General features: G+C 39.6%; 1 protein-coding gene across 1 annotated transcript; it reads left to right on the top strand.

The window, feature by feature from the left end:
• The first annotated feature begins 3,358 nt into the window (after positions 1-3,358).
• Positions 3,359-14,833, top strand: LOC139733631 (uncharacterized). Its single transcript, XM_071644446.1, has 8 exons — positions 3,359-3,531; positions 6,993-7,128; positions 7,971-8,078; positions 8,883-9,011; positions 10,722-10,736; positions 11,852-12,196; positions 12,712-12,882; positions 13,814-14,833. The coding sequence occupies exons 1-8, from the start codon at positions 3,359-3,361 to the stop codon at positions 14,831-14,833; spliced, it is 2,097 nt and encodes a 698-aa protein (XP_071500547.1).
• The last annotated feature ends 5,225 nt before the right edge of the window (positions 14,834-20,058 follow it).

Raw genomic sequence — 20,058 nt, 5'->3', positions numbered from 1 at the left:
ATATTCATCCATGCTTTTGTATTGTTATGTTTATGGTTTATCTATTTGTTGAAATGCGGAATATGGAACAATAAAAAAACAAAGGAGTAATTAATGAATAAGCAAATAAGTGAAATAAAATAAAACAAATGCATTCACCATTATATCATTTTTTTATTCATTATTATTCATAGAGGGCGAGTGCATGGTGGGAGGAAATGAAATAATGACTTATCTTGTTATCATATCTATCCGCATTTCGTAATACGATCTGTTGAGGCGCAACTCGAGAACATTTTCATCGCCAGAAATAACCATGATTTTCGTCATGGCAGGGGGTTGAATAGAATCTAGTTCAATTGAGTCAGTGATACTGGTATAAATGTGTCGCAAGCTGCTTTGATGGCCTCACATCTCGCCGGTTATACTCTGGTGAACATGACTGCATCAAAGATGTGATGACCTATCACAATGCCTGTGGTAGATTGCATGAATTCCAGCCTTTAGATTGTTATCAGTTTTCATACACATATCGTTCGGTCTGCGGAATATCATATGAACAGTCTCAAGGAGTGATGCACATTTGAGAATGATGAGCTTTAGCTCATGGTATGGAACAATAACAAACTGAAGCATGTCGATTAGATATGCTTTGGTTTCATTGATATTCGTTATGTGCTCGATGCTCTCTTGACGATTATCATTTCAGTCGAGAAATATTATATCAAATCTTTGAACGAGCACTTGAAAATAATTTCATTGACGAAATACGGAGACTTCACTTGAGAATTACTCCAACACCGCCTAAAAAACAATTCGCAATCAGCACTGAGCGAAAATCATGCCGTACTGTAATGATAACGATCATAATATCCATAATACAACTCTGTGATGGGTGTTTTCGTGTGTCTAAAGACAACCAGAAGACGTGTCCTGTATAGGCCTTCTTAGGACACAAGAAGACGTATATCATTCGGTGAAAGTGTGGCGAGTTTTGTTTTGCACGACTTATGTTAGTTTTCACTTATGGCATTATCGAAGTAGACCCAACTCCAAGATGACATTGATAAAATGATAACTATAACAATACTTATGATGATAATAATAATAATGATAATAATAATGATAATAATAATAATAATAATAATGATAATAATAATGATAATAATAATAATGATAATAATAATGTCATGAAAATTTACATACATACGCTAACATTTTTTTGCGTATGTATGCATACATAGGGATATGTGTCTACACATACGGACACGTACTTACACATGCATGCACACATGATTACGTATACGAACACACAATAAACATGCATACATAAATACATAACAACATACTTGTAAGAATCATACGGTATACATCACGACTGTTCTCGCATTAAAAAAAAGAGTGTGGCTGTATATACTGCACGTCTACTGAGCACTGAAACTGCCCCAAGACAATCAAACAAACAAACAAACAAACAAAAACAAACGAACTACAAACATATGAACGAGCAAACAAAAACCGAGCATTGAGGCATAGATTAGTCTGTTCTATAATACCAATTATACCCTTTTTTTTCTATTCCGAAGGGATTAGTGCTGATACCGGGAATTCATTTCCCGCAGGAAGTATAGCGAACGGTTTACCGTTATCTTCCGAGGAGAATCCGATGTGTAATTGCAAAATCGATACCCACGTCTTGGCTCTGAAATGTTTAAAACTTGTACGTCATACATGTTCACAGACGAGGATTCTCTCTCTCTCTCTCTCTCTCTCTCTCTCTCTCTCTCTGTCTGGATGAATATGATATCCCCCCTATTTTTTTTTTGGGGGGGGGGGGGAGGGGAGGGGGTTGTGTGCAGGTTTGAAATCTTGACATTATTGCTGGCATTCTTGGCCATTTCAGACATTATTTGCTGCGTTTTGATCGCTCATCAGTGGCCCTGATCGTTACAACATTGGCTGTTGTCCTGCTCACGACAAGCTGGGTCCCGTTGCATAAAACTTTTTTAGCAACCTTAGAAAATTCAGGTTGGGATTTGCTCAACCTGAATTTTTTAAGGTTGCTAATCTAAGAATGTAAAATCCGTTGCATGAAAACTCTGGTTGGGAGCTTCCAACCGGAATTTTGTGATTTCAACCGGAAAAAAATCCGGTTGGAGTTTTATGCAACGGGCCCCTGATATTGCGTTTCCTAAATCGGCGTCAAGCCTTGGTCGCCACCAGGTTCGGACGTAGACAACGATGGAGACTCTCAACCGAACACGTAACATATCTTTGAAGCCGTATAAAGTTCGTTGCAAGTTTCAGAAGCTTACTGCCAGCATGGTCATGGCAGGGCTGAGACGCCACTGCAAAACATTTTTTATCATCACTTTATATGGTGAGCTAAACGCAAATAGTGGATTTCTGGTTTCGCTACATGCCATTCTTAACCGTCTTATCAGGCCTATTCTGTTTCTTGATGAATGACAGAGTAGGACCAGTCGAAACCACCGCCACCCCCCCCCCCCCCTCCCCACACACACACACACACTATACACATACACCCATGCACGTTTCACCCTGGCGGGTGCCGCGAAAAGATCATAAGGCAAAAAAGTACATTCGGTCCCTTTCTTTCTAACCACATAAACTTCACTGAATTGAATTGGAAATTAATAAGAAGAGAAACGTTTTGGTCCTCAGCTTACAGACTCCAGGCTAATAGAGTAGCTCACATCAAAGAGGGTGAATAACTGAGGAGCCCTTTGGAGTTTTACCGGAAAATTGAAAATCAATACCTGGAGTAAATAGAGCAAGTATTTAGAAAGGTGACAATGGAGGGTCGGTTTAAGATGACCCCTCTGGAAATGGTAAGACACAATAGGGTCTTCCGTTCTTCAAAGCCGTGCTGTAGAAATACGTTAGAGTCTATTATTTTCATTTTTCTTAACAGTCCATTCACATGGTTCCCTAGAACTTGGGCATTAACATATAATGATTCCTTTTACCTCCTATAAAGCTGTCATCTCGAAATATATTTTTGAAAGAAACAGAAAGATTAAATGAAAAGCGGTATGTTTCCGTGTGTGGTTGGAAAGTGATTTTTACTCCACGAGCGCGCGCGCGCGTGTGTGTGTATGAATGTGTGTATATACACAGTGCACACAAATACCGGATTATATAATCTATATACTTATAGTTTTCTTTTTCTTGGTATGTGCGCAGCTGTAGCCTTATTTATTCGTTAGAATTCGGCGGTCTCTTTTCAGCACCTGCTGGACTCCCTTCATTTTAGGCTTTCTTTCTTCCTCGTTTACACACTCAGATCATGGACATAAATGGGACAACGGAATTTCACCCCTCCTCATCTTTAACATCATCTGTAGTCAGCGTCGCCATGACAACGACGACAGCAGCATCAACTCCTACGCCTACCAGGCAGGAGACGATAGACCCCGTGGTGCGTACCATCTCCCCGGCACTCTTCGGCACCGTGTGCTCGCTGGCCTTCGTCGGTCTGACGGTGGCGGCTTTTTTCCTCGTCTTCAACGTCAGACATAGAAATCATCGGTAAGAAGGCGTGACGTTAATAAAATGAAACTTCAGCACTTCATAGGCTCTTGATGGATTAATTGACAGACAAGTAGAATGCTAGTCACACTATGAATATGATTTTTCGTGTCCTTGGAACAATCAGATCGAGTGTTAAAGGGCATTACTTACTTTACACTATCCATATTTGCATTTTATTCATTTATTGACTTCATTTTAGTCTCATTGCCTTCGCATCAACTTATGCGCAAACAGTGTGAAATATAGTCGAACGAAGTAACAATCATGTAGGGTATCCAAAAAGGAGTGATTCACATAGTATTGTTCATTCAAAGATATATAAAGAAGAAGTCAGATGATATAAATTCAAATTCAAGCTTTCTGTTTTCACTTTTTTTCAGCATGTAGGTTTATCGAAAACAAACAAAGAAAAGAGAAAGGAAAAAAAAAAGACAGGAGTATGTCTTGTAAAGGCACAATTTAAGTGAGAGTAGACGCTTCAGACCATGGACGTAGGGTCCATGCTCAGATTTTAACTAGAAGATGTAAGATATTATGAGAGGATAGTCAACATATATCATATGGTATAAAGACAATGAAAAACATAAACGGGAACGAATAAAAATGTATATATATATATATATATATATATATATATATATATACTCTAGGATATTATCAGAAGAAATAGGGAAGAGAAGACGGAAAGGGAAAGAATAAGGAAGGAATAGAGAAGAGAAGAAAGTGAAGAGGAGAAGATGTAATGACAAAGAGGGGAGTCTCCATGGAAACGGCTAGCCTTGCGAATATGCTCCATGGATGTGTGTATTGACACATTTTATCTCAAGGGAGTGTATCGACTGGTGTTTTAAAATGATAGTCCAGTAGGGTTTATTAGGCTAACAATTCACACGTTCATACTCTTCATGGGAAGCATTATGTCAGTGAATGAGTGTGTAGCTCATTCGCTCTATACAGTGGCAAAGTAAAAGACATGTTTCTTGTCACATACATAAAGTTGATCCTGTTATCAGACCCCTGTAGTGGATTTGCAGGGTTTTCCTGTATGACGAGGGAATCATGAACTTTTCTTCAAATCCGATAGTCACTGGACCAAGTAGAGATAACAGTTGAACAACACGATGTATTGGGTTAGAGTGTGTAGTCAAAAATATGATGAAGAAAAACCCTCAACTTAGAGTCCAATCTGTTAATTTTCGCTTTCTCTTCAAGTTCACTTGGCGCAGCGCAAGCTGTGATTAAATTCGCTGTTTCGTACACATTCGCAAAGTCCTGTAGTCAGGAAGCGAATGACAATAACTATGCTAAGCTCACATTGCATCCATTTTTGTACCCACGTTGCTGAACCTGACTTTTGCACGGTAAACGCACACACGCAACATACACGCACCCCCATACTAATACCCTCGAGCAAGCAAAGAAAAAAAGAATCTTTGAGTGTCTCCTTGCACAACGTGCTCTATACAACAAGCACAAGCGAAGCAGCAGAATTCGCTGGGCAGAAGCAACCTTGCAGACTAATTAGACGCCAGCTAGCAGCTTCTCTTATAATTATTTATGATTTTATCACTTTTCATTTTTATTTTCTTTTTCTTTTTTTATATAGGCTTTGCTTGTATGTGCGAACTTCCTCGCTCGTTCTCCGTTAAGAGAACGTGAAGTGAGCAAAACATCGCAATCTTTTGCTGTGTTACTACCCGGGCTGTGTAATTACCCGGGCAGCATCAATACAACAGCGTATCTGATGTTCGTGCGTTTCGCAGTACGCTGTTTTTAAGTATGTCAGCAAGGCTATTGGAAACACAATGTTGGACACTCCAGGTGCATCATTTTGATCACACACACGAACCAACCATATTTTAAATAACACGACGAACCGTGACTGAGGGATGCCCAAAATATCACCACTACCCCGCTAAAGGAACGACTGACAACAGAATAACCCTAAAAACCCAAGTTTACGAGAGGTTAAAAATGAAGCAACTACGTTGAAAATAAGGGGGAGTTGAATGACTGATGTTACCGATAAACAAATTGGAAATAATACTACTACTAGAAATTGTAGTCAGGAAACGAATGTAACCTTTGTAATCTTTGGAGTGAGTTTTGTTTGTGTCGGAAGTGAAGTTCAATAACCATTCGGAAATGAGGAACAACAGAGACAAGCGTTCTTGAAAGGAAGAAAAGGACACCTCGTCTTTTTCTTACACTGTTGAGGCGGGAGGGGGGGGGGGGGGGTCATGGAAAGACGAAATGATGACTGCAACGCCGCTCGCAATTGTTCTCTTTGTCGCCGGACGGACTTGTTTAAAGTTATTCATATCGCGCTTGTAGAAAACTAAGAATTAGGATTTAACAAAGACACCCAAACACCATCGTCAATGTACAGACTGCAATAACAGTGTAAAAAAAAACACAAACAAATGCGCTGTTTTGCCGCCCTATCTTGTTCCCTTAGTAAATGACGGTAGAAAAACACGAGCCAGTCGGTGTTCGGAACGTAAACTACACCGACTGAAAATGACAACAACGATATTAGATGGTCGCTTCATTACAATCTTAGAAATTCTTGTTACTTCTTATAAAGAAAGTCAGAGACCTTTTAGAGAGAACATTAATGACGATGTAAAAATCCGCATGGACTTATGGGATGATATTCTGCAGCGATAATGGCTTTCAGCTTCGCGCCCGAAGAATTAAACAATAGCAAATTGTGTATAGAGTTTGTTTTCCTCTCTTTTCAGTTCTTCAAAGTTCTTGTCTCATTTATAGTTTTATGATCAATTGTTTGTTCATTTTAAGTAATTATTTTTGTCTGTAACGGATGACATTTAAGAGCAATGAGGAACTGTTACTAGGGGAAAACACTCGATGAAGAATTGCTCGTAAATGTACCCTATCGGGTTACGCGAAATAACAAAGTTAGACACCCATCAAGTAGAGGCCCGAGCTCATATGAGCATATAACTTTACATAAAGAATATATTTATAAGATAATCCTTCTTTTTATATGTTTTGAGAGGCAGAAAGGATAATGACATCGAGACAATGCACTTAACGGCCGTCTGCCATAAAAGTCGAATTCTGAAATCCCATAATGATATATTATCAGCTTTTTCAGGGCTTTGAACCGGAAAGGAGGTGCTAGGGTACAGAATAAATGGCAGGGTCCTCTGGTTGAGCAATGGCAACACTAAAGAGGCTACCCTGGATAACAAGACGTTATTATTAATGTTATCATTATTGTAATATAATAACAATTATCATTATTATTATCATTATCATTATACAACGACATAATGACATAAATTCACCTGTTGTGAGCATAGTATAATATAAAATTGCACATAATTTTAAGATTTTGACCTGCTCAGGCACAATCTGTGATATCAATATCATGAAATGTCTTTCTTGACGTTTATGAGTCGTCATGGCAATTATTTCTTTTGTCACCGCAGGCTGATCAAGATGTCCAGCCCGAACATCAACATCCTGATCGTAGTCGGGACCGTTCTCCTCTTCATCTGCACAATACTCCTCGGCATTGACGGGCACATGACGTCATCAGCGTCGAGTTTATCGACTCTGTGTCAGGTTGGTTTGGTTTGGTTTGATTTGGTTCATTCTGCAATGTCTTTCTCCATGCATATACAATGACAAATCAATATAAGTTGATAGAGAGTATGCCCCCCTAATAAAGAAAACATACAAATCAACACACGAGTTTTCAATTTCAACAACGAACGAACGAATAGAGAAATGGTGCTTTTCTTACGAATTTCAGTTGAAAAAGTATTAATTTGAATGAGGATGAAGGTAATTCGAATGTTCCAAAATGAATTTGAATGAAGATATCATAAAAATGAAATTCCGAACATGTCATCTAGGCCAAATTTTGCTCAATTGGACTGAAAAGGCGCGAAAATGGCAGGGAAAACGTATACTAAAACATTGATCAATTCAGTGCTTATTTATACGTTCCCGTCAGCCAATATGGCAATCAGTTGCAATCAGTTGCAATGAATATTGTCTTGAAATTATTTTGTATACATTATCCTACAGCCTGTTGAACACATGAGAGCAAACCTAATCAATACTAGTAAGTGAACACACGTAAATCCTTGTATGTTGGTAGCGCATGTCGCATATAAATTTTCTTTTACTCTCGTTATAACGAAGTCCTCTGGACCGGCAGTTTTATTTCGTTATATCGAGATTTCGTTATAACCGAAAAAATAAACGATAAAAAAACAAAGGGCGAGTAATGTTGCTTCCTGAAGTTTTACTTTGTAATAACCGGAATTTCGTAATAACGGCAGTGCACTGTATACACTTAGGCAAGGTTTGTCAAAATGGGCCTTCCTCATACTCTTCGTCTTTTTGTGAGGCATTTATGGTCTTAATTTTGTCCATTTTTTCTCTTTTCCTTCGCGTAGTGTCAGCTGGTTCTCCTCGTCACTGGATTCACGCTGGTTTATGGGTCTCTCTTTACCAAATCATGGCGGGTGTACAGAATATTCGCACATACTGGGGCAAAACGCATGGTAAGTATAGTAGTCCCACAGTCCAACAATTACGCATTCTTGCAGACGCAAATCGTGGGAGTCCGGGAGAACAAAAACAAAACAAAAGAAAAACAATTCTCTTCCATTTGTCGATGGCGGTGCTATATACTTGCTCCTGTCAAAATCGTGCAGCTATAATAGTGATAGACTTTGAATACGCCCTGTAGTAGAAGGAATCGCATGTTCCCAAATTCCTAGAATAAAGAAAAAACGACAACAAAATGGTGTAATGAAATCAAATAATATTATGCCGATTCATGTACGGTACCACTTGACTTGAAGTATAGTAGGCCTACATGTAGTAGTAGTAGTAGTAGTAGTAGTAGTAGCAGTAGTAGTAGTAATAGTAGTAGTAGCAATGATAATGATGATGATGATGATGATGATGATGATGATGATGATAATAATGATAATAATAATAATAATAATAATAATAATGATAACAATAATAACAATAATAGTAATAGTAATAATGATAATAATGATAATAACAATAATAATGATAATACTAATACTAATACTAATACTAATACTAATACTAATAATAATTATAATTATAATAGCAACAACAATAATCATCAGGGTTTGTAACTTATAATGCACAAAATCCACTCTGTAGAATGCTCAAGGTGCTATCTCATGACTCTGATAAGTTTCTGGTGAAGAAAAGATACTGCTTTTTCCTATTTCCACCAGAAAAAAAAAAAAAAAAAAACCTACCGTGACTATGGCAAAATATCAAAGTCCGAATCAATCCCTTCGATCCTCATTCATTACGTGCAGGTAATTCGTGACAACCGCCTGATAGGCATTGTTGCGTGCATGCTATTGGTTGATGCTCTTATTATGGTGCTATGGCTGGTGCTCGACCCCCCGGAATGCCAGGTGCGACTGCTTCCGATGACTTCCGAGGTAGGTAGCAACGTTACCCCCCCCCCCCCCTCCCCACCATCTCTCTCTTTCTCTCTTTCCATCTCCACCCATCCCTTTTCTCTGTTTCCCATTCTTCGCCTTCCGGTCTATTTATCTCGCTAATATTTTCTCTTTAAGTATGAGAAGTATTAAAACAAAAAGTTTGGAGGAATCGGGCAAGTTTTATGTTGTTGCTGTTTCTTTTTGAACTTACAGTATCCCTTATTTTTCCAAACATGTCAGACGTACAAATTAATTGCTTCAGTGATCGGATTCAATCATCTTTTTTATATGTCATAATGGGCGATGACTTTCTGTCCCTCTCCTTTAAAAAAAAAGTCCACTTTGTACGTAGCTTTCTATCTTGAAATCGACATCTATACAACTGATTTCATGGAGTATCTCACAGTATAATTAGCTGTCTCATTTTTGTGCTTATGTAATATCATTTGATTGTAAAGTAGTGGCCTGGTTGTGTTAAATGTAGCAACGGCATACTGGGTTTGTGAAGCTTGCATAAGTGCCAAATACAAACTATCTGAGATAAACACTTCAGAAGTGCGTACACGCAACGATTCCGAATTAAAGGGCATTCCAGACAATTTTCATGATTTCACATCATAAAAAAAATCGATAGTGCCAGTTATAGATTATGGATTTTTTTTTTTTTTGTGTGTGTGTGTGTGGTAGTTCTTGAGCAGATAGACCATTTCTCCGAAAAAAAACCCAAACAAAGTACACTGAACAAGGATGATGGCATCATGTAGGAGGGTCAGTCACACATTCGAGTAATGTAGCAATATACACTCTAAAAACATTCGGGTAAGAACTGACCCGGAAAAGGGTCCGTTGGGGTCACACTCCGTTCCAGGTAAAAAATGACTTGGAAATGGTCATGAAGACCCTGAATGGGGTCCCCCTGACCCTATTCATGACTCTGTCATATCTGACCCCATCCCTTGTCATTTCTCACCCGGAACGGAGTGTGGCCCCAACAGACCCTTTTCCGGGTCAGACTGACCCGGATGTTTTTAGAGTGTACAATACCACTTGCTCAACAAGTTCACCTGTGAAGAATTTATGCATGCTTCATTCTCTTACTTTGCTTCCTTGAGCATCCAACCATGTGTGAAGCTGCATGCTCTGTCATTATCCTCGTTTACTGTGATCGATATGTTATGAATTTTGAAAACATACTTTAGTTGTGACCACATTATAAAACTTTGAAATAGATACTCATATCATTTCATACTTGATACTTTGAGTTGCTAGGCTGTAGCATGTAGCTGTTCATGGCTAAAGGAAATGTAATAACAGCGGAGAACAAAATTGACATTAGTTTTTGGGGGACGTTTTCGTGCGTCAACATGGTGTAAAGGGGTCATTCAATTAGCGCCGTGCGGGCAACCTTTTGGCAACCTTTTGTCAACCAAGAGAGGCAAACGCTAATTTGTGCATGACGCTCAACTCCGCGTTGAGAAAAATAACACATCACAAAAATAAAGATTTCCCTGTCCTGACTGATCCATAACCTGAGCGCCCCTACAACGTCCTCGGCTTTTCATTCTCTCTCTCTCTCTCTCCCTCTCACGTCACCCCCACCCCCATTGCTCGCTCTTTTATTTTCCTGTCTCCCTCTCCCTCTCAATGTTAAAGGATAAGTCCACCTTCATATACATAAGGATTGAGAGAATGCAGCAATATTAGTAGAACACATCAGTGAAAGTTCGAGGAAAATTGGACAATCCGTTCAAAAGTTACGAATATTTTAAGTATTTGCGCAGTCACTGCTGGAAGAGAAGACTACTACAGTGTATGATGTCACAAGAGAATTTCACAAAACTTTACCTTTTGAATAAAGTGCACATTTCTTCGACTTGTTACTGACGTATGTTAAGGGCAATATCATTCCCCCTGCCTTCTGAAAGAGAGAAGTCGAGTGTTCTTTTGTTATGGGAGAAAAATGGAAATATGTTGAATTTTCTTTATTCTTTCTTTATATCGTTGTACTCCTGTGACACCACAAGCTATAGTAGTCTTTCATCCAGCCGTGACTGAGCAGAAACTTCAAAAATTCATAACTTTTTAACGGATTGTCCGATTTTGCTCAAACTCTCACTGATGTGTTCTACTAATATTGCTGCATTCACTCAACCCACATGTCTATGAAGGTGAACTTGTCCTTACATGTGGTTTGTGCTTCTTGCCTCTCTCGCATTACTTGTGAGAGAAAGAAAGAGGGAGAGAGAGAATATTCTATGTATGCCAGTCCCCAGAAGTATTGTACATGCGTAAAAAGACACGTCATTGAACAACTCATTCAATTCAAAATGGGGAATAATGCACAGCAATATGCGTGTTTATTATGGATTGTGATACAGACAGATGTGGGCTTAAGTAGAAGGAACAGAAAGAGAACACGAAAGCAGCAAAACATTGCTGTTTTGTTTTACACCCTGTAGGGGTATCATGACGTACAAAAGGTGGATTGAGGATACTTTGCCGAATCATAAAATCTTAGATTTCGAAGAAATACATCAACTACATGTACTTCTTCTCTGTTGAGATGCAAACATCTCAAGAATAATACCTTAATAGAAATACCTAATTAGACTCGATTTTGATAAAGACAGTATTATACCGCTATCATAGTGTCATACCCCTTCCCGACACATAAGGTACATACTGGAATAAGTACCGATATCCTCATCACGAAAGTCTGGTACTGCATTGTAAGTACAACTTCATCTGCATATTTTATATATATATATATATATAATATTTTTCGCAATATCGTACTTGTGTTTCTCTAGAGCAATGAAGGATTGCCAACGCTAGAGCGGGAGGATGACCCAACAACGAAACCGACTGTCAAAGCGGCGAACGCCGTGCATGTATGTCATTCGCACTACCAAGAAATCTGGCTACTCGTGGTCTACATCTACAAGTCCGTGGTGCTGCTGTACGGCACGCATCTCTCGTGGGCCACGCGAAACGTCGCCCTTACCGCCATGAATGACGCGCGCTGCATCATCATCTCCGTGTACACCTGTGTCATACTGGTCTCCATGGCAACGGCTCTCTCTCTGTCATTATGGCAGTGGCCCAACGTGTGGTACACGTGCCTAACGGTAGTCATCCTCACATGCACGACGGAGGTGTTGCTTCTGCTCCACATCCCAAAGGTAACCATCCACCTGTTCCATCACCTGATAATTGTTCATGAATCTTTTAACAGTCACGATTCTTGTATAGTTTCTCTCTACTGCTGCCAATTTCTAAGTTGTGATTACGGAATTTAATTATTGCATGACGGTGATCTCAACTTTGTGACAGGAAGGACTTATTCCCGCCCTTATATACCCTGAAGGTTTAAACATTTGACGATGACATGAATAATTGTTGGTCATGCATTAAAAAAAAAAGAAAATAGAAAAATACGTTCCTGGCTAGAATGTCTGACCAGCGAGGCTGCATTTGATTCTTTCCTGGATTTTCTTTCTTTGTGACTAGAGTTCTATGAATATATATGATTGCCACTAATATATGTCATAATTACAGAGCTTCCACCAAGACTGTACTACTTCTCCTTTTCTTCAGAATTCAAAGTTCAAATATGGGCTTATAACTTTCGTTATCTCTGGACCCAATGAAAACTCATGTCGAATACCATTTCTCTCTTTTTTTGTGTGTTCAACAGATTCGGGCGTGGTCAGCATGGAAGGAGAACCCAGATGCAACGATCCCTTTGTCCCGGACGCTGACGTCATCGTACATAGCCACCAATCACGGGCAGTCTTTCTCTCAGGTCGAGGAGGAGCTGTTTCTCCTGTCGGCGGAAAACGCGGCTCTCAAGCGGTCGTTGAGTGAGGTGCGTAATGCTGTGAAGTTATCGATCATCCTGTACATCGCAATAGAAAATGACTGTGCCTATTCTTATACTTTGAAATGGTAAACGATAGAAATTTAAAGGATAAACGCACATCGCTAGTATGGTTCAAATGAAATCGATCTCATGGGTGTGGCACAGTGGATACAACTCCCGACTCCCAATCGGAGGACCCGAGTTCGATTCCCGCCAAATGCTTTACGTCCTTGGACAAGATGTTTTTACCTACCATGTCTATCTCCACCAAGGTGCATAAATGGGTACCTGGTGATGCTAGGGTAATGATAATGGCAGTGCCCTCTGGTGGAGCCTTACACTAAAGAGGCTACCTTGGATTTGAAATAAGATCTTATTATCATTATCATTATTATTATTATCATTATTATTATTATCATCATTCATATAATTATTATTGTTATTATTATTGTTATTATTATTGTTATTATTATTATTACCATTATTATTACTATTGTTATCATCACCATTATTATTGTTATTATTATTATCATCATCATCATTATGATTATTATTACTATTATTATCATCATTATTATTACGTTATCGTTGAGGCTTGCTGAAGAAGGCGAAAAGTGTCTACTCCACAACTTGTTTATTAATCTTCTCCTATCTCGCTTCGTAAGTGACATGACTGTACTTGTTATTGTTATTATTATTATCATCATTATGATTATTGTTACTATTATCATCATCATCATTATTATTAAGTTATCGTTGAGGCTTGTTGAAGAAGGCGAAAAGTGTTTACGCCACAACTTGTTTATTAATCTTCTTCTATCTCGCTTCGTAAGTGACATGACTGTGGTGAAAGAAGACAAATTCAAGCTCCTAAAATGGATCGTATGGAATATAATATAGGGTTTTTCCCTCTCTGCCTATTAATGTTTCATTGTAGAAAGACGAGACGATCAAGATGCTACAGAGTCACGTGGGGTCAGCCAAGGAGAAATTGTGCCAGCTGGTAGTAGAGACAGATGGCCGCCATGATAGTGGCTGTGACTTCGATGGTTCCTCATCCGCAACAAGCCAAGAGGACCCCGCATCGATAGGCACAGAGCAGAGTAGCAGCGAAAAGATTGTCGCGAACCAGTCTCCATCTCCGTCGAGAGCGCCCACAGAGACAGCGGAGCCCAAGCCCTCTAGCTCCCCGAAGAAGAAGAAGAAGCCCTCGCCGAAGAAGAGCAAGGGAACCTCGACAAGAACGTTATCGGCGGAACACGACGAGGAGGTGAAAGTGATTGACCTGGAGGAGCGCAATGGACACAACAAACAATCCCCAGCGGTCGTTCATTCGGACATTGGCCGAAGGGAAACTCTGGATGTCCAGAGCACGCGAAGGCGAAAGCCGCGTTCACGAGCCAGCAGCCTCCGCAGCAGCGCCAGCACCAACTCGCAGTTCGAGGAACTCAGGAACTGCATTGCAAAGGAACTCCACCACGCGCAGCACTTGTCGTCGAACTTGCGGGATGCCATAGCTCAAGATCTGGGCTCATGTAGGCAGAGACCGCTGTATTACGACATGGCGCGCACAGAAGAGGAACTCATTTCGTCGCTCAGCAAGTCGTACAAATTCACCGAAGATGACGTTCATTCTCTAGCGAGCAGCACGTTTACGTATGACAACCCCATTTTCTCGCGGGACCAGGTTTCGCGACGGAGCACGTGTAGCAGTCATCGCACTAGTCGGGCAAGCAGACAGTCGAGTTTCAGGTCCGTGGCCAGCATCGCCTTAGAAATCGCAGAGAGTTATACGCGAAGAGACAAACATGGCAGAATCAAGGACAGAGAACTTCAGTGGCCCAGCTACATTCCGCCCAAGGACGCCAAAGTGCGCAGTGGCGAACCTTTGCGCGTTGTTCGCAGCTCGGACGCACCTGTAGTATACACAAGAAGCCTTTATAATACTTATGTTTAAGTATAATGAGTCCTTTATTGTAAATAAAAAGCGTGAAAATCTATGTACAGGTCTCATTTAGATCTATTTATTAATGAACTCTAAATTATTTGTGTGTTTTTTGTACACAATGTATGGCTGTGACAGAAATGTTTCTTGCGTTTATGTTTTGGTTATCAGAAGTTTTATTCTGTGGACACAAAATTTTAGCATGAGAATCTACCTTCTTCATTTGACGGGGTTTAAAAGGGAATGTGAAAACATAAATTAGAACGTTTACAACAAAAGAAAGTTAAAAGGGAAAAATTAAACAAATTACCATAACGTGCAGTCTATAGCTTTAACATTGAAATAGGAAATTTTGTGTTCGGAATAATGACTCGTATTTCATTTTCTGATTAACGAACCAACGAAAAACGAACATTACTCGTCAGAAATATTAGGGATTTAACATCAGACCAAACTAAGACTACATCCTGCTTTCGTGTCAGTTTTTTTTTTCGAAATGGAATACTTTCCCGCGCAAGAAGTCACCTGTGCTGTGTATGAAACTGAGGGGGCACACCTGGTCGCGGGAAGGGGGTGGTGGTAGGGGGAGGGGAGGTGGTGCAAGTTTCACTCCATTAAGGCGGAACAATGATGTTGCACCCTATCATACAGGAATTTCCCGAGAGACGCGCTATGCGAACGAACACGACTACATTGTATTATGAATTTTATCATTTTTGTCGCCTCGTATACGAGGCAGAATCAACGAAATTCCTACAACTTTCCTTATTACACAACCCTAAAGGAAGCAAGCATAATGCGTGATGTGCATGGAAGTAAACAATAATAAAGATATTATCTAAAAAGTACCCTTGTGTTTATTGTGATAACGTATCGTAAAGCGAGCATTAGAGGCGTTCTGTGTTCTGTACTAAACTCATATTCTTGTGATAATTTCATCATTCATGTTATCATTATATTATTATTACGTTATTTACATTATTTTAGCTTGTGGTCTTTGGCAACTTCTGGGATACTGTGATGGGCTCAGAAATGGTGTAGCCAGATGTTTCCCCATGTTTTATTTATCTATTATTAATTTGATTTTTTTTTTTTTTGGTTATTGAACAATTCCTTGATCATTGTGCACAACTATGAACAATTCAATCTATTCATATAGAGCCAAGATATGATAAAACATGCAACGAACACTGACGAAAAAAATAAATCTGAAACGAAGTTCACGCGAATAATGACTTCCATTGTGGTCTGATTTCCAAATTGCACGCATTAACGAAATATAATTGAAATTTTCATTATGATTACAAAAACAAGTACAAGGTAAGGAGGATAAGGAGTGCGGAATTTTTCTCGTGCTCAAGCAGGGTCGTGACACAGGTGGAAGATTCAACATCTATCATGATAATTGGTTTGAGTTGTCAACAGAATAAAGGAGGTAAATATTCCATGTATCTCATCTTTTCAAAGTATGCACAACGAACATTCCAATCACGATAAAACGCAAATGGCACCGCTGTCGTCCATTTCAATACCATGTTGCTATGGTCTCACAAGTCGTCTTCCAGAGAATTTGAAGAGGCAACGTTCATACAGTCTCTAAGACCCCGTTTACAGTGAGGGGCTGGGCCGCGGCCGAACCCGCCTTCATTTCAGTGTAAACGCGCAAAAGGCCAAATGCGGGGCCAAAATTGGCCGCGCATTTGACCATGCTGTGGAGGTGGTCTCGGCCGCGCCCGAGCCCGGCCTTTTCTCAGTGTAAACGCAAGCTGGGCCAAATGCGGTACCAAATTTAGTCTGGCTTCCAGACCCTCTGTCCGTACAAAGGCAAAGGGTCTGGAAACCAGACTATACCAAATTGCGTTTGTTTACAAGCAGAGCGCCACTACAACAAAATATTGATAGGTTTGAATTAAAAGCCCGGGCCGAGCCCGGCACTGTAAACGGACAAAATTGCGGAGCTCGGCCTCGCAATTGAGGCCGGGCTTGGCCCAGCCCCCACCGTAAACGGGGTCTGAGAAAAGGCTTCGGCCGCGGCCGAGACCACCTCCAGAGCGTGGCCAAATGCGCGGCCAATTTTGGCCCCGCATGTGGCCTTTTGCGCGTTTACACTGAAATGAAGGCCGGGCTTGAGCCCTTCACTGTAAACGGACAAAATTGCGGGGCCGAGTACCGCAACTGAGGCCGGGCTCGGCCCAGCCCTGCACTGTAAACGGGGTCTCCGTGTGGGGTCGTCGATCGTTGCGTCGCTCTGCGAAAAGCACAACATGCCATCAACACCCCAAATCTGCTTTATGTTCTAGATCTTCTGAACAATAAATGACACTATAAGTGAATGACGAGGGGAGGAAATCCGGGCCCCATTTGATAAAAAGCTGATATGATAGCAACCCTTCCTGAAATGGCAATTGTCATAGTCACGAAAAGAATTCACGTTCCTGATTGGCTGTTGCTATGGGAAGTTGCCATTCCAGCAAGAGTTGCCATCCTAACATCTTTTATGAAACGGGGCCCAGATCTATTCACACTTGTTCACTGCATATTACGAACCGTATAGGCCTGTGAGCGGGACCATATATCTTCATCTTGCCCTTCATTATCACTGACAGAATTCTAATTATAGTGCGTTCTCTGTTTAGTCGCAAAATTCAGGCATTCTAAATGACGTATACGAGTATTTCGTTCAAGTTTCGTATGGGGTTGCATAATGATCCAAAGATCTGTGAGGAAAATGTCTTACATGACGCTGGTGTAGATGGTAACATGAAGAAAATGACCAGTTATTGTAAACGTATCGTTCAGGGGCATTTCTGTTTAGCTTTAATAGTGTACGCACATGTAATAACAACCATGAGATAACATCAAATTACATGTCAAAAGCAAAACGTCGATATAAGACGTTCTTAATCGGCAAATGGGTAAAGACGCTGTTTACCATTGCGAACAGTGATTTTAAAATATGTTCGAGTTATCATATTTGATGCATAATGTGTAGGTCAGTTGTATCACAAAACATCCTACATATAAACACTTCGCAATAAAGCATAAAGTATGATAAGATATCACTATCATGACTATTTTTCTCAATCCGTGAATATAGACGGTTTATTCTACAAACAGTTTTTGATAAAATCATTGCTTACATTCATATTCAAAAACACTTAACATTGATTATACTGATTACAATTTTTACATTGGTTGTTTCTATCCCTAACTCACATTTTAAAACTATTTCGAAGCACAAATGCTAGGTTTTTGCTTCCATATGCAAATGTAAGTAGTGCATTTAAGAACGGACACTGTCCCCGTCTTGTACACAATATTCTACCAATCCATTATAACGGCATTAAAACAAATTAAGGCGCTATCATAATGTCCTTCGCAAATTATCTGTACAGGTCCATCTATGCCCCATGACCTGAGATTTAAAAATCTAATATCAATAGGCTTACATTAAAACTCTTTTAAGCGTGATTTTGTTTGGCAAATTGCCTGGATTAAAACACTATCACGTGACTATGAGAAAAGATGGATGAACACACTAAATTCACATCGGTCGATAGGGTCCGTGAAGGTGTCTAGTTTTGGTTGAGATGGGGCTTCAAGTGTCCATTTTTTGGTGAGATAATGTGAAAACTCTTATAAAATATGAAAGAGCACACAATTTCAAGAGGAATTTAAAGTTCACTTGATGAAAACTTTTGGTTTTGAATTGGCTGAGATATCCCAAAAACAAAAAGGTCCTAATAAAAGGTGGGACCCACCTGTTTATATTGGGACCACGTACTTTGTTTTACATTGATTTTGGTTATCTCAGCCATTCTTAAATCAATTTTCATAAAAAAGATTGAATTCCTCTTAGAACTGTATGCTCTTTACTATTTAGTGGTTTCTAAGTATCTCGCAAAAAAATCAAAATCTGAATGCCCCATCTCAACCAAAACTACAACATCCCTATAGCCACAGACTTTACTACACAGATTGACGTTAGACACCTTAATTATTGTGTGGCCTGTAGGGACTTTAGTACACGTAGAACCAAGGAGGTTTTAACCTCCTTGGTAGAACCGACGAACCGCCTTGGTTTGTTGTAAATGTTCGTGTAGATTAAACAAACTACACCATTTTTTAAATTCAAATTCAAATTCAAATTCAAATCTCTGTTCAGAGTTTTCTGCATTGAACGTATCACGAACTTTTTTTCCCTCGAAAACAATACGACGTACTATCGGTATATTCAAACAGAACAAGAATTTACGTGTACATTAGACTGGTAATAGAATGAACTGATGTAATGACATATTGATCGAGAGTCAATCACGATGAAGGAATAAACGGTAATCTGACTGAATTATGATAGAATGCAATGGGGGATTGGAATGCAATGGGCTGTCGTTGAATAAGCAAATAGCTTAAGAGACGAAAGCCTGAAGAAGACGTCATGAATAAGCGTATTATCATGAAGTGTACACATCCCGAAAGACACGCCAGGTTATCCGTTAATCTAGCCTTTCCATTGCTATGATAACAACAAATTCTTTAGGAGTTGTGTAGAGGGTAAAAGTTGATTGCGGTAGGTGCTGTTGCGAGTGTGTATTCTCCGCATGCAGGCGTATGGTACTAGGTGCCTTTTAAAATACTGTAGATTGCTGAGCCTAAGTGGTTTTATGATGCATTTTCGCTTCACTTCTTTTTATTTTTTTTGCGCGGTACAAAACAACAAGTTAGTCGAGAAAACATTAAAAATTATCATTCATCATGGCAAACTTTGCAAATAAAACAACAAAAAATATCATTGTGACAGAATACAGAGACAAAGAAAATCGAGTCACCATACTGGAGGTTCTCCAGAAAGCAAAGGTTAAAGACAGCCAATCCCTTTTGCATGCAAATTTTTGAAAAATTGGTGAGAACACTTAGGTATTGAAGAAAACACTATTTGGAAACCTCCTGTAAATTTTGAACTCAAGAGGGTCTTTATTTGTCTAGTTAAATTGACCGTTATGATTTGAATAATTTTTTCGTACTACGAAAAAATTACATGTACAAATCTAAACTACTAGTCTAGTTTTACAGACCTGTGTGATGCACTTAGTTGTACATGTAGTTCATGTAAGTGGTGTGTTGTTATTTGCCATCGATAACAAAGTAAGAGAAGCTAGTGAATTCTTCTTTTCTGACAGCTTTAACATGCATATCTGTTGTTCGAAGTATAAGTATCATATTACAACCACAGGAGG

Source organism: Diadema antillarum, unplaced genomic scaffold (assembly GCF_040938485.1).
Source record: "Diadema antillarum isolate AM-2024a unplaced genomic scaffold, OU_Dant_1.0 seq00000485_RagTag, whole genome shotgun sequence".
In the NCBI taxonomy this organism is placed as follows: domain Eukaryota; kingdom Metazoa; phylum Echinodermata; class Echinoidea; order Diadematoida; family Diadematidae; genus Diadema; species Diadema antillarum.
This window is presented reverse-complemented; position numbering and strand designations above follow the sequence as displayed.

Coding starts and splice junctions, on each gene's coding strand:
- LOC139733631 (XM_071644446.1), top strand. CDS start 3,359: ATGACAACGACGACAGCAGCATCAACTCCTACGCCTACCAGGCAGGAG. Junction 3,532..6,992: donor GTCAGACATAGAAATCATCG/GTAAGAAGGCGT, acceptor TTGTCACCGCAG/GCTGATCAAGATGTCCAGCC. Junction 7,129..7,970: donor GTTTATCGACTCTGTGTCAG/GTTGGTTTGGTT, acceptor TCCTTCGCGTAG/TGTCAGCTGGTTCTCCTCGT.